Source organism: Carcharhinus amblyrhynchos, chromosome 1 (genome assembly GCF_965287045.1).
Source record: "Carcharhinus amblyrhynchos chromosome 1, sCarAmb.v2.hapA, whole genome shotgun sequence".
In the NCBI taxonomy this organism is placed as follows: domain Eukaryota; kingdom Metazoa; phylum Chordata; class Chondrichthyes; order Carcharhiniformes; family Carcharhinidae; genus Carcharhinus; species Carcharhinus amblyrhynchos.
This window is the reverse complement of record NC_137324.1, coordinates 181,491,158-181,506,201: the sequence shown is the minus strand read 5'-3', so window position 1 is coordinate 181,506,201 and position 15,044 is coordinate 181,491,158. Positions and strand designations below refer to the sequence as shown.

Sequence of the window (15,044 nt, the reverse complement as noted above, 5' to 3'; positions counted from 1 at the left end):
TTGTCCTTCCAAAGTGCAATACCTCACACTTCTCTGCATTAAATTCCATCTGCCATTTTTCAGCCCATTTTCCTAGCTGGTCCAAATCCCTCTGCAAGCTTTGAAAACCTTCATCCACTACACCTCCAATCTTTGTATCATCAGCAAATTTGCTGATCCAATGAGGATCTTTAAGGAGATCTTTCTTGGTGCTCAGCGGAAATTTATTCCGATGGTCAAAAAGGACAGTAGGAGGAGAGGTAATAAGCCGTGGATAACGAAGGAGGTGAAGGAAAGTGTTAAATTAAAAGCGGAGGCATTTAGAGTAGCTAAAAGTAGTGGGCGAGAAGAGGATTGGGAGAGGTTTAAATGTCAACAAAGATTGACAAAGAAGTTGATAAAGAAGGGTAGGAGAAACTATGAAGCTGGGCTAGCGCTTAATATAAAAAAGGATAGCAAGAGTTTTTATAAATATATAAAAAGGGAGAGGCTGGCTAGGGTGAACGTTGGTCCTTTAGAGGATGAGAAAGGGGACCTAGTGGTAGGGGATGGGGATATGGCTAAGGTATTGAATAACTTTTTTGTTTCTGTCTTCACGGAGGAGGACGTGAATAATTTACCGGGTGTTAGTGATGGAAAGGTGGTAGGACTGGAGGGTCTTAATGACATTACTGTTACTAGAGAGGCAGTGCTCGACAGACTGGAGGGGCTGATTGTGGACAAGTCCCCAGGACCGGATGGAATGCATCCGAGGGTTCTGAAAGAAATGGCGGAGGTTATAGTGGATGCCTTGGTGGTTATTTTCCAGACGTCGCTGGATTCCGGGGAAGTGCCGGAGGATTGGAAAATGGCTAATGTTACGCCGTTGTTTAAGAAGGGTGCCAGGCAAAAGGCGGGGAATTATAGGCCGGTTAGTTTAACGTCTGTGGTAGGTAAAATGTTAGAATCCGTCATTAAGGAGGAAATTGTGAGGCATCTTGAAGGGAACTGCTTGATAGAGCAGACGCAGCACGGTTTCATTAAAGGGAAGTCGTGTCTGACAAATTTACTGAAGTTCTATGAGGCTGTGTCTAGGGCGGTGGATAGAGGAGAGCCGGTGGACGTGGTCTTTCTTGATTTTCAGAAGGCGTTTGACAAAGTACCTCACAAGAGGTTATTGCAGAAGGTCGAGGGACATGGAGTTGGGGGTAGGGTGTTAGCGTGGATAGAGGATTGGTTGTCAAATAGGAGGCAGAGAGTGGGGGTCAACGGGTGCTATTCGGATTGGCGGATGGTGACTAGTGGAGTGCCCCAGGGGTCGGTGCTGGGGCCTCAGCTTTTTACCATTTATATAGATGATCTGGAGGAGGGAACCGAGTGTAGGGTGTCGAAATTTGCTGATGACACCAAGATAGGGGGAACGGCAAATTGTGCGGAGGGTGTGGAGAGTCTGCAGAAGGATCTAGATAGGCTGGGCGAATGGGCCAGGAAATGGCAAATGGAATTGAATGTTGGCAAGTGTGAGGTGGTCCACTTTGGTAGGAATAATGGTAGGAAGGACTATTACTTACGTGGCGAAAAACTGCAGCAGGCGACGGTGCAGAGGGACCTCGGGGTCCTTGTGCATGAGTCGCAAAAACCCAGCTTGCAGGTGCAACAGGTGGTCAGGAAGGCGAATGGGATGCTGGCCTTCATAGCGAGGGGGATTGAATATAAAAGTAGGGAGGTCTTGCTGCAGCTGTATAGGGCATTGGTGAGGCCGCAGCTGGAGTACTGTGTGCAGTTTTGGGCGCCGCACCTGAGCAAAGATATTTTGGCCTTGGAGGGAGTGCAGAGGAGGTTTACTAGGCTGATACCAGAGTTGAGGGGGTTGAGCTATGAGGAGAGGCTGACTAAACTAGGCTTGTACTCGTTAGAGTTTAGAAGAATGAGGGGAGATCTCATTGAGATGTATAAGATGATGAATGGGATGGATAGGATAGAGGTGGAGAGACTCTTCCCGCTCAAAAAAGACAGTAGGACTAGGGGGCACAGCCTCAAGATAAAGGGGGGGGCGGTTTAGAACGGAGTTGAGGAGGAACTTCTTCACTCAAAGGGTGGTGAATCTCTGGAATTCTCTGCCCGTTGAAGTGGTGGAGGCTGCCTCGCTAAATATTTTTAAGACGCGGGTTGATGGGTTTTTGATAAGAGAGGGGATTAAGGGTTATGGGGAGAGGGCGGGAAAGTGGAACTGCGCCACGACAGATCAGCCATGATCTTACTGAATGGCGGGGCAGGCTCAAAGGGCTAGATGGCCTACTCCTGCTCCAATTTCTTATGTTCTTATGTTCTTATAACAACGGACCCAGCACTGATCCCTGTGGCACACCACTAGTCACAGACCTCCACTACCACTCGCTGGCTTCTTCCAATGAGCCAATGCCTAATCCAATTTACTACCTCCCCATGTATACCTGGCGACTAAACCTTCCTAACTAACTTCCCATGAGGGACCTTGTCAAAGGCCTTACTGAAGTCCACGTAGACAACATCCACTGCCTTCCCTTCATCCACTTTCCTGGTAATCTCCTTGAAAAAACTCTAATAGATTGGTTAAACATGACCTACTATGCACAAAGCCATGTTGACGCTCCTAATAAGTCCCTGTCCATCCATTAAAAATAATTTTTGCTTCCTAAATCTTTATGGGAAAATCTGAAAATCGATACATAACACTGACTATGTACTCTCCCAGTCTGTGTAGAGTTTGCACATTCTTCCCGCTTCTGCATGGGTTTCCTCCTGGTGCTCCAGTTTCGTTCACAGTCCAAAGATGTTAGGTGGATTGGCCGTGCTAAGTTGCCCCTTAGTGTCGGGGGACCAGCTAGGGTAAGTACACATTATGTTACAGGGGTAGGGCCTGGGTGGGATTGTGGTTTGTGCAGACTCGATGGCCCAAATGGCTTTCTTCTGCACTGGAGGATTCTATGAACTCAGAGCCTCTGACCTGCTTATACAGTTGCTATAGCTAGTCCAGTTCAGTTTCTGGTCAATGGTAAACCACCCCCCCTCCCCAAAACCAAGATGTTGAAGCAGGGGCTTCAGTAATGATAAAAGAAACAGATTAAACAGAAGCAGGAGCAGGCCATTTGATCCTTTGTGCCTACTCCACAATTTTTTTGATCATGGTTAATCATCAAATTTAATATCCTGGGCAGCACAAAGGCACATGGGTAATACTGCTGCCTCAGCGCTGGGGGCCAGGTTCCCAGCTTGGGTGACTGTCTGTGTGGAGTCTGTATGTGTTCACTCTGAGTCTGCATGGGTTTCCTCCAGGTGCTCTAGTTTCCTCCCACAGTCTGCAAGATGTGCTGGTTAGAACATAGAACATAGAACACTACAGCACAAACAGGCCCTTCGGCCCACGAGTTGCGCCGAACACATCAACACCTACCAATCTATAGACCTATCTATAACCCCCAATCCCATTAAACCCCATATACTCATCCAGAAGTCTTTTAAAAGACCCCAGCGAGTTCGCCTCCACCACCACTGATGGCAGCCGATTCCATTCACTCACCACCCTTTGAGTGAAAAACTTACCCCTAACATCACTTCTGTACTTGCCTCCCTGCACCTTAAATCTGTGTCCTCTCGTAGCGACCATTTCAACCCGGGGAAATAGCCTCTGAGAATCCACCCTATCTATTCCTCTCAACATTTTATAAACGTCTATCAGGTCGCCTCTCAACCTTCGTCTCTCCAGGGGAAAGAGTCCCAGCTCCCTCAACCTAACTTCATAAGGCATGCCTCCCAGTCCAGGCAACATCCTTGTAAATCTCCTCTGTACCCTTTCAATAGCTTCTACGTCTTTCCTATAGTGAGGCAACCAGAACTGCGCACAGTACTCCAAAGGAGACCTGACTAGGGTCTTATAAAGTTGCAACATTACCTCCCGACTCCTAAACTCAATCCCTCGATTAATGAAGGCCAGTACACCATACGCCTTCTTGACCACCTCCTCCACCTGCGAGGCCGATTTAAGAGTCCTGTGGACCCGGACCCCAAGATCCTTCTGCTCTTCAACACTACTAAGACTCCTGCCCTTGATAGTGTACTCGTTCATCCCGTTGGTTCTGCCAAAATGGACGACTACACATTTATCCGCGTTGAAGTCCATCTGCCACTTCTCCGCCCAGTCCTGCATCCTATTTATGTCCTGCTGCAACTTTTGACATCCTTCCAGACCATCCACAACACCACCGACCTTCGTGTCATCAGCGAACTTACTTACCCATCCCTCCACTTCCTCATCCAGGTCATTTATGAAAATGACAAACAGCAAGGGTCCTAGAACAGATCCCTGGGGCACTCCACTGGTGACTGACCTCCATTCAGAAAAAGACCTATCCACAACCACTCTCTGCCTTCTGCAGGCAAGCCAGTTCTGGATCCACAAGGCCAAAGGCCCTTGGATCCCATGCCCTCTCACCTTCTCAAGAAGTCTTGCATGGGGGACCTTATCAAACGCCTTGCTGAAGTCCATGTACACCACGTCCACTGCACTTCCTTCGTCAATGTGTTCAGTCACATTATCGAAGAACTCAACTAGGCTCGTAAGGCACGACCTGCCCTTGACAAATCCATGCTGACTATTCCTGATCATGTCAAACCTCTCCAAATGCTCGTAAATCTTGTCCCTCAGAAGCCTCTCCATCAGCTTACCAACCACTGAGGTCAGACTCACCGGTCAGTAATTTCCCGGGCTATCTCTGTTCCCTTTCTTGAAAATACTACATCCGCAATCCTCCAATCTTCCGGAACCTCTCCCGTCTCCATTGATGACGCAAAGATCATCGCCAGGGGCTCTGCAATCACTTCCCTCGCCTCCCACAGTATCCTGGGGTACATCCCATCTGGTCCCGGCGACTTATCTATCTTGATAGAATTCAAAAGTTCTAACACATCCTCCTCCTTAGGGTGCATTGTTCTTGCTAAATTCTCCCTCAGTGTACCTGAACAGGCGCTGGACTGTGGTGACTAGGGGATTTTCACAATAATTTCATTGCAGTGTTAATGTAAGCCTACTGGTGACACTAATAAACTTGAAACTGATTCCCCCTTTCTCCGATATCCTTTTAGTCCCAAGGACTATATCAAATTTCTTCTTGAAATCAATGTTTTGGCCTCAACTACTTTCTGTGGTAGTGAATTCCATACATTCGCCACTCTCTGGGTGAAGAAATTTCTCCACACCTCAGTTCCAAAAGATTTATGCCTTATGCTGAAAGCATGACACTAGTCCTGGATACCCTCACCATCGGGAATCTACGCTGTTTAACCCTGTTAGAACTTTCTAAGTTTCTATGAGATCCCCTCTCTTCTAAACTCCAGTGAATATAATCCTAACTGACTTAGTCTCTCCTCATATAAAAGACCGGTCATCTCAGGAATCAGTCTGGTAAATCTTCGTTGTACTCCCTTTATAGCAAAAGCATCCTTCCTCAGATAAGGGCACCAAAATTGCACAGAATACTCCATTTGTGGCCTCATCAATACCCTCTACAATTGCAGCAAAAACACCATATTCCTATACTCAAATCTCCTTGCTATGAAAGCCAACATGCCATTTACCTTCTTTACTGCCTGCTGTACCTGTGTGCTTACTTTTAGCAACTGATGCACAAGGACACCCTGGGCTCACTGAATATCCACCTCTTTCAATTTACACCCATTCAAATAATAATCTGCCTTCCTATTATTGCTACCAAAGTGGGTAACTTCACACTTATCTTTATTATACTGCATCTGCCAAGCATATGCCCACTCAGCCTGTCCAAATCACACTGAAGCATCTCTGCATCCTCTTCAGAGTTCACCCTCCACCCAACTTTGTATCATCTGCAAATTTGGAGCAAATACATTCAGTTCCCTTTCCCAAATCATTAATATATAAAGTGAACAGTTGCAGTCCTAGCACTGGTCCCTGACTAACCAACTCTCTATCCACCTCAGACACTACCTGCAATTTTATGTGCTTTATCTTTACATAATAGTCTGCTATGTGAGACCTTGTCAAAAACCTTCTGAAAGTCTAATTCAACAACATCCACCAATTCTATTAGTCAACTCTACTAGTTACATTCTCAAAGGAACCAAATAGATTCATCAAACACGATTCCCCTTTTGTAAATCCATGCTGACTTTGTCTGATTATTCTGCTGTCTTCCAAATACTGAGCTACAAAATCCTTGATAATGGACTCTAGCAACTTCCTCAGTACCAATGTTAGGCTCACTAGTCTATAGTTTCCTGTTTTCTCTCTACCTCCCTTTTTGAATAGTGGGCTTACATTAGCTACCCTCCAATCTGTAGGAACCAATCCAGAATTCAGAGTTTTGGAAAATGACCAATGAATCTACTATTTTCAGGGCCATTTCCTTAAGCACTCTGGGAAGAAGATTATCAGGCTCTGGAGAGTTATTCATCTTCAATCCCATCAATTTCCCCAAAACTAATTTTCTACTAATGCCATTGAATGTCAAGGGGTGATGGTTAGATCCTCTCTTGATGGAGATGGTCATTACCTGGTACTTGTGTGGCACAAATGTTACTTGTCACTAATCAGCTCAAGCCTGAATGTTGTCCAGATCTTGCTGCATTTGGACATGAACTGCTTCAGTGTCTAAGGAGTTGTAAATAGTGCTGAACATTGTGCAATCATCTGCAAACATCCCCTCCTTATGATGGAAGGAAGGAAGGCTATTGATGTTGCAGCTCAAGATGGTTGGATCTTGGAAATTATCCTGACAAATCTCTGTAGCAATATGCTTTTGTTTTTAATTATTCATTCACGTTACATGGGCATCGTTGGCTGATCTACATTCATTGCCCATCCCTAGTTGCCCTTGTAGGACAGCTGAGAGCCAACCACGTTGCTGTGGATCTGGAGTCACGTGTAAGCTAGACCAGGTAAGGATGGCAGATTTTCTCCCCTAAAGGACATTAATGAACCAAATGGGTTTTTCTTGACAATCAACAATGGTTTCATAGTCATCAGTAGATTCTTAATTCCAGATTTGTTTTCACTGAATTCAAATTCCACCATCTGCCGCAGCGGGATTCGAAACCAGATCCCCAGAACATTAGCTAAGTTTCTGGATTAATAGACTAGTGATAGATACCACAAGGCCATCACCTCCTGATAATACGGACTTAAGATGATTGTTTTCCAACAACTACAACCATCTTCCTTTGTGTTAGGCATGATTCCAAACAGGGGAGAGTTTTCCCCTGGATCTCACTGACTTCAGTTTTGCTTGGGCTCTTTGATGTCACACATGGGTCAAATATTGTCCTGATGTCAAAGACAATCACTGATTCCCATGGGAACCCATGATTCACTTAAGGTCTTTTAGTAGCATAACCACAACTTTAAGTGAGGACTTACTGTAATGGTGTTATTGAGCCACTCTTAACATTGGAAATTGAAGACCCTATCAAGGTGCATTCTGTGTTTTTGTCACCCTCACTACTTCTTCAAAAAAAGTGGCGTTCAACATGGAGGAGTGCTGAGTCACATCAGTTGAGTGGGCGTGATAGGTGATAACCAGCAGAAAGCTTCATTGACCACATGTGATCTGGTGCCCTGAGCCATCATGGGATCCAGAATCAATGTTGAGGACTCTGGGGCAACTCCATCTCGACTGTGTCCAACTGTGCTGCCGCCACCTCTGGTGGCTCTGACGTTCCAGTTGGATAGGATGTAGACAGGGATGGTAATGTCTGGGACATTGCCTATAAGGTACGATTCAGTGAGTATGACTGTCAGGCTGTTGCTTTAGTGGTCTGTGGGACAGTTCTCCCAATTCTGACACAAGCCTCCTGATGTTAGTAAGAGGAACCTTGCAGGGTTGACAATGCTAGGTGTGCACTATCATTGCAGGTGCCTAAGTCGATGCCAGATGTTTTGTCCAGTTGCATTCATTTTTTGATTTTATAGTTTTATGATACAACAGTGTGGTTTGCTAAGCGGGCATTTAAAAGTCAACTACATCGCTGTGTGTTTTGAGTTGCATATAGGGCAGAGCAGGTAGGGCGAAAGATTTCCTTTCCTAAAAGACATTAGTAACCAACAATGTCAGCCATATTTCAGCTGTACAAAATTCTGGTTGAACCACACTTGGGAAAATGTGAATAGTTCTAAGGTGCCACACCTTAGGAAGAATATACTGGCCCATGAGGGAGCACAGGGTAAATTTACTAGTACAATTCCTGGATTCCAAAGTTTAAATTTCAAAGAGAGATTACAAAAACTAGAGATGCATTCCTTTAAATTTAGAAGTTAAAGGAATGATTTTATCAAAGTTTTCAAAATATAAAAGGGAAACACAGAAGATAGAGACAAACTATTTCCACTGGTTAGGGTTAGTGGAGCACAGTCAAAAATTAGAGGCAGTAATGAAATGAAGAAACACTTTTTCATGCAAGAATGGGAGAAGCTTGGAATATTCTCCCATAAGTTGCAATTGGTGCACGAATAACTTTCATTTTAAATCTGAAGTTGATAAATTTTTGTTAACCTAAGATACTAAGGGATATGGGACAGAGACATATATATGGAGTTAGGTCAATTATCAGCCACAGTCTCCTTAAATAATAAAACAGACTCAAATAATTAAATGGCCTACTCCTGTTACTACGGATCACTGAATACAGCAGCTAAACACCTTAAAAGAAAAACATCACTCAGATAATCATACCAGTATTAAAGAGTTCATAACTCACCATCCCTAGTTTATTCAACTTTTCACCAATCGATCTTAAGATGTCACATGCTTTTGTAACATGACCTTTCAAGAACCAACAGAAATACAAAGAAGAATTTTTTAAAAGTTCAACATTATAGGTCAAACTGCTAGAATTATTTCTTACCAGATATTTAACAAAAATTAAAGAAATTAGTTTTTGTAAGCATGGCGGCACAGAGCAGTGCTGCCTCACAGCACCAGGAACCCAAGTTTAATTCCCAGCTTGGGTCACTGTCTGTGTGAAGTTTGCATGTTCTTTTCGTGTCTGTGCAGATTTCCTCTGGGTGCTCCGGTTTCCTCCCACAGTCCAAATGACGTGCTGGTTAGGTGCATTAGCCATGCTAAATTCACCCTCGGTGTTTCCAAACAGGAGCCAGAGTATGGTGACTAGGGGATTTTCACACCAACTTCACTGCAGTGTTAATGTAAGCCTACTTACGACACTAATAACCTTTAAAACTTTAAACTTTATGCCATGGTATCGATATCTACAGACAGAGATGCTCACCTTGGACCAGATACAATTGTGCTATTGTCATCTTGATTTCAACTGCACTTTCTGGGTGTTGCTCCAAGAATTCCTTAAAGTTAAAATATGGTTAATGCTTTAAAATTAATAACTAATTGTGACACTTCAAAAAAAGTTTACTTCACAGGCAAGTTTTGAGGTTTAGAAACAATATACTGCCCATATGTAAGCTTGGCAACCATTTCAAACAGGAACAGGTCCCTGCCTTCAGATCACACAGTCAGACAGGTCTCAGTTCACACACAGACCATTAGATGACCATAAAGTGTAGACCATTCAGTCCATCAAGTCACGCAGTGACAGATCCCTGTACCCAGCTCTCACACAGGGCAGATCACAAAACACAGTTCATGACAGATTGACCCAGGCAGAGGATGCAACAAAGTCACACCTTTCCCTGAAGACCCTGTAAAGTTTTCTCACTAATATCAGCTTGTGCCAATTAGCTGTCCCCCAAACCAGTCAGGTGCGATGATACTGTACCTTTAAGAAATGTATATTAATTATGTTTCTTTGCAGATTTTTTCAAGTAGCACCTAGAATTTTATTTTGGCACGGTAATGTCTGTGACCAGTGCCCTCCAATTATTACTGAAGCAATATAATAGATATCATATTTATTTTTAATCAGGATTAATGTCGTGTCCTGGGGTTTTATGATCCTTTGGAGTTGCTGGGTGGAGTGTGATCAACAAATACTCCGTACAAGGGACAGTTATTCCCCCCACAGAAAATTCCCAGTTTTTAGTTTTGGTTTCGTTGCTGTTAGAAACTCGTGGAAAAAAGCAGTGTGTTTTTGAATCTCTCTCTCCAGAGGCATGCTGGAAATTCCAGGACTGGGAAGCCTCAGTTTTAAAACAACATTTAAACAACAGTCACAGCAGGTGTTAAAAACCTGCAAAATCCAGCATCACATGAACAGACTTGTTTTTTTGTGCCAGGTCTAGAAAAAGCTGCATGCTTGTGGTTGTTGTTTGACTTAGAACGTCACAGTTAGCTAGCTGTTAAGGTTTATGTTATATTATGTTTGATTTTATTTCCATAATCCCACATATTTACACTCCTAATCCTCCTGGAATTAAGGGACAATTTATTATGATCAATCTAACCTGCACATCTTTGGGTGTGGGAGGAAAGTGGAGCACCCAGAAACTGGAACGCCAAGCAAACATGGGGAGAATGTGCAGACTCCACACAGTCACCCCAGGCTGGAATTGAACCCGGGTCCTTGGCGCTGTGAGGCAGCAGTGCACACCACTATGCCACCCATTAATTAATTGGTAAAAGTTATGCTTTTTTAGAAGTTATATTTTAACTGTATTCTTGAATAAACTTTGTCTGACAAAAGCTTCCTAGTGGGTCACCAGATTCATACCTGAAGCGAAACATCCTACGCTCACCCTTGCCAAATTCAAAGGAAAAAATTAGGGTCTAGGTTATCTTTATAAAACACCTTGGGAGTTTCGGCTCTATGCCTCAACATGCGTTACAGCCTGATAAAGTTATACTCATGGAATCAGACCTTATAGCCAATGTCCAATCTCATTTTTTTTTACTTTTTCCTCTGGGTTGCTAAAAGGGGCAAGTATGGGTGTGAGACCTGTATGTTGTTGCCAATGCAACATGTGGGAGGTCTTGGAAGCTCCTGGTCTACCAGACATCCACACCTGTGCTCGGTGTGTGGAGCTGCAGACCCTACGGAACCAGGTTAAGGAGCTGCAAATGCAGCTCGAGGACCTTCGGCTCATTCGGGAGAGTGAGGAGGTTATAGATAGGAGCTATCAGCAAGTAGTCACACCAGGGCAACGGGAAGAGGGCACTTGGGTAACTATTAGGAAGGGAAAACACGGGTGATGGAGAGCACGCCGGTGGATGTCCCCTTTCAAAATAAGTACTCCGGCCTGAGTACTACTGGGGGGGACAGCTCATCTGAGGGAGGAAGCGGTGGCCAGGTCTCTGGAGCTGAGCCAGTAAGTCAAAAAATCAAAGAGAGCAGAAAGGTAGTGCTAATAGAGGACTCCACAGTGAGGGGGGCAGACAGGCGTTTTTGTGGACGTAGACGGGAATCGCGGATGGTGGTTTGTCTCCCTGGAGCTGGGATTCGGGATGTCTCTGGGCGTGTCCCAGACATCCTGAAAGGGGAGGGTGAGGAACCAGAGGTTGTAGCACATATAGGTACTGCTGACGTAGGCAAGAAGAGGGAGACAGTCGTGAAAAGGGACTATAGGGAACTGGGTAGGCAGCTGAGGAAGAGAAAAGCAAAGGTAGTAATCTCAGGATTGCTGCCTGTGCCACGGGAGAAATGAGGGAAGAAATGGAATGAGGTGGAGGCTGAATGCGTGGCTGAGGGACTGGTGCAGAGGGCAGGGTTTTGGGTTCCTAGATCACTGGGACCTCTTTAGGGGTAGGTGGGACCTGTACAGTAAAGACGGGTGGCACTTAAATCCCAGGGGGACTAATATCTTGGCGGGAAGACTGGCTAAGGCTACCGGGGGGACTTCAAACTAGAAAGGATGGGGGGAGGGAATTGTGATGGGGAAACTGGGACGGAGGAGGTTAGCTCCCAGGTAGGGGAGGACTGCAGGCAGTATGAAAGGGAGGTTAGACAGGGGGTGGAGAAGGGAAATGCCCAGACTGAGGGGCTGAAGTGTATATATTTTAATGCAAGGAGTGTAGTGAATAAGGTAGATAAGCTTAGGGCGTGGATTGCTGCTTGGGAATGTGATGTGGTGGCCATTACGGAGACTTGGATGTCTCAGGGACAGGACTGGGTACTTCAGGTGCCACGATTCAGATGCTTCAGGAAGGACAGGGAGGATGGCAGAAGAGGTGGTGGAGTGGCACTGTTGATCAGGGACAGAGTCATGGCTGCAGAGAAAGAGGATGCCGTGGAGGGACTATCTACAGAGTCCCTGTGGGTGGAAGTTACGAACAGCAAAGGGTCGAAAACTTTGCTGGGTGCCCAATAGTGACAGGGAAGTTGAGGTGCAGATAGGGAAACAGATTCTGGACAGATGTATTAATAACAGAGTTGTCGTGATGGGAGACTTCAATTTCCCAAACATTGACTGGAATATCCCTAGGGTAAGGGGTTTGGATGGGGAGGAGTTTGTTAGGTGTGTTCAGGAAGGTTTCCTGACACAGTATGTGGATAAGCCTACGAGGGGAGAGGCTGTACTTGACCTGGTACTGGCGAATGAACCAGGGCAGGTGATGGATCTCTCGGTAGGAGAGCATCTTGGGAATGGTGACCATAATTCTATCTCCTTCACAATTGCATTGGAACGAGATAGGATCAGGCAGGCTAGGAAGGTGATTGTCTGGAGTAAGGGGAGATACGAAGAAGTCAGGAAGTTACTTGGACAAATAAACTGGAAGGAGGCGTTCTTAGGGAAAAGTACCGAAGGAAGGTGGCGGATATTCAAGGAATGTTTGTCTGGAGCTCTGCATGACAACGTTCCGATGAGACAAGGGGGTTTTGGTAGGTCGCGGGAACCGTGGTGCACGAAGGCTGTGTTGAACCTAGTCAGGAGGAAAAGAAAAGTGTACAAAAGGTTCTGGGAACTAGGAGATGTTAAGGATCTTGGGGAGTATAAGGACTGTAGAAAGGAGCTTAAAAGGGAAATTAGGAGAGCCAGAAGGGGTCATGAGAAGACCTTGGCGGGTAAGATTAAGGAAAATCCCAAGGCCTTCTATAAATATGTGAAAGGTAAAAGGATAAGAGAAGGGATAGGACCTATAAAAGGGGAAGGGGGAAAGGTCTGTGTGGAACCAGAAGAAATGGCAGAGATGCTTAACGAGTACTTTGCCTCAGTCTTCACAATGGAAGCTGATCTGGGAGATTTTGCTACGGATTTGCATCAGATGGAAAAGATTGAGTATGTGGATATTAAGGAGGAGGATGTGTTAGAACTTTTGAATTCTATCAAGATAGATAAGTCGCCGGGACCAGATGGGATGTACCCCAGGATACTGTGGGAGGCGAGGGAAGTGATTGCAGAGCCCCTGGCGATGATCTTTGCGTCATCAATGGAGACGGGAGAGGTTCCGGAAGATTGGAGGATTGCGGATGTAGTTCCTATTTTCAAGAAAGGGAACAGAGATAGCCCGGGAAATTACCGACTGGTGAGTTCGACCTCAGTGGTTGGTAAGCTGATGGAGAGGCTACTGAGGGACAAGATTTACGAGCATTTGGAGAGGTTTGACATGATCAGGAATAGTCAGCATGGATTTGTCAAGGGCAGGTCGTGCCTTACGAGCCTAGTTGAGTTCTTCGATAACGTGACTGAACACATTGACGAAGGAAGTGCAGTGGACGTGGTGTACATGGACTTCAGCAAGGCGTTTGATAAGGCCCCCCATGCAAGACTTCTTGAGAAGGTGAGAGGGCATGGGATCCAAGGGCCTTTGGCCTTGTGGATCCAGAACTGGCTTGCCTGCAGAAGGCAGAGAGTGGTTGTGGATAGGTCTTTTTCTGAATGGAGGTCAGTCACCAGTGGAGTGCCCCAGGGATCTGTTCTAGGACCCTTGCTGTTTGTCATTTTCATAAATGACCTGGATGAGGAAGTGGAGGGATGGGTAAGTAAGTTCGCTGATGACACGAAGGTCGGTGGTGTTGTGGATGGTCTGGAAGGATGTCAAAAGTTGCAGCGGGACATAAATAGGATGCAGGACTGGGCGGAGAAGTGGCAGATGGACTTCAACGCGGATAAATGTGTAGTCGTCCATTTTGGCAGAACCAACGGGATGAACGAGTACACTATCAAGGGCAGGAGTCTTAGTAGTGTAGAAGAGCAGAAGGATCTTGGAGTCCGGGTCCACAGGACTCTTAAATCGGCCTCGCAGGTGGAGGAGGTGGTCAAGAAGGCGTATGGTGTACTGGCCTTCATTAATCGAGGGATTGAGTTTAGGAGTCGGGAGGTAATGCTGCAACTTTATAAGACCCTAGTCAGGCCTCATTTGGAGTACTGTGCGCAGTTCTGGTCGCCTGACTATAGGAAAGACGTAGAAGCTATTGAAAGGGTACAGAGGAGATTTACAAGGATGTTGCCTGGACTGGGAGGCATGCCTTATGAAGTTAGGTTGAGGGAGCTGGGACTCTTCTCCCTGGAGAGACGAAGGTTGAGAGGCGACCTGATAGAAGTTTATAAAATGTTGAGAGGAATAGATAGGGTGGATTCTCAGAGGCTATTTCCCCGGGTTGAAATGGTCGCTACGAGAGGACACAGATTTAAGGTGCGGGGAGGGAAGTGCAGAAGTGATGTTAGGGGTAAGTTTTTCACTCAGAGGGTGGTGAGTGAATGGAATCGGCTGCCGTCAGTGGTGGTGGTGGAGGCGAACTCACTGGGGTCTTTTAAAAGACTTCTGGATGAGTATATGGGGTTTAATGGGATTGGGGGTTATAGATAGGTCTATAGATTGGTAGGTGTTGATGTGATCGGCGCAACTCGTGGGCCGAAGGGCCTGTTTGTGCTGTAGTGTTCTATATTCATCCATCATCATTAGTTATGTCCTGATCCACCAGCAGGACCCACCAAAGGTACAACACAGTAATATACTGTGCAATCACCAACGCTGACCCTGGACCCGTATGTCTCCTGACACTAGGCCAAAAATTAGTAAGGAAACCTCCTGCTTATTACCATCTACCAGTCTCCCTGTACTCCATGTTAACCACCACTTGGAAGTAGTACTGAGGATAGGAAAGCCCCAGAATGAAATTTGGGTGGGAGACTTCAATGTCAATCCAAAGTGATTGGGTAGCACCAC

General features: G+C 45.6%; 1 protein-coding gene across 1 annotated transcript in view; it reads right to left on the bottom strand.

Annotated features, from left to right (window-relative positions):
• srp72 (signal recognition particle 72) overlaps window positions 1-15,044 on the bottom strand; it is a 67,800-nt gene that overhangs the window by 22,957 nt on the left and 29,799 nt on the right. The window contains exons 11-12 of the mRNA XM_080188650.1: window positions 9,256-9,328; window positions 8,725-8,789 (exon numbers count right to left, since the gene is read on the bottom strand). Of these exons, the coding sequence (XP_080044776.1) occupies window positions 8,725-8,789; window positions 9,256-9,328 (138 nt within the window). The remainder of the gene's footprint in view (window positions 1-8,724; window positions 8,790-9,255; window positions 9,329-15,044) is intronic.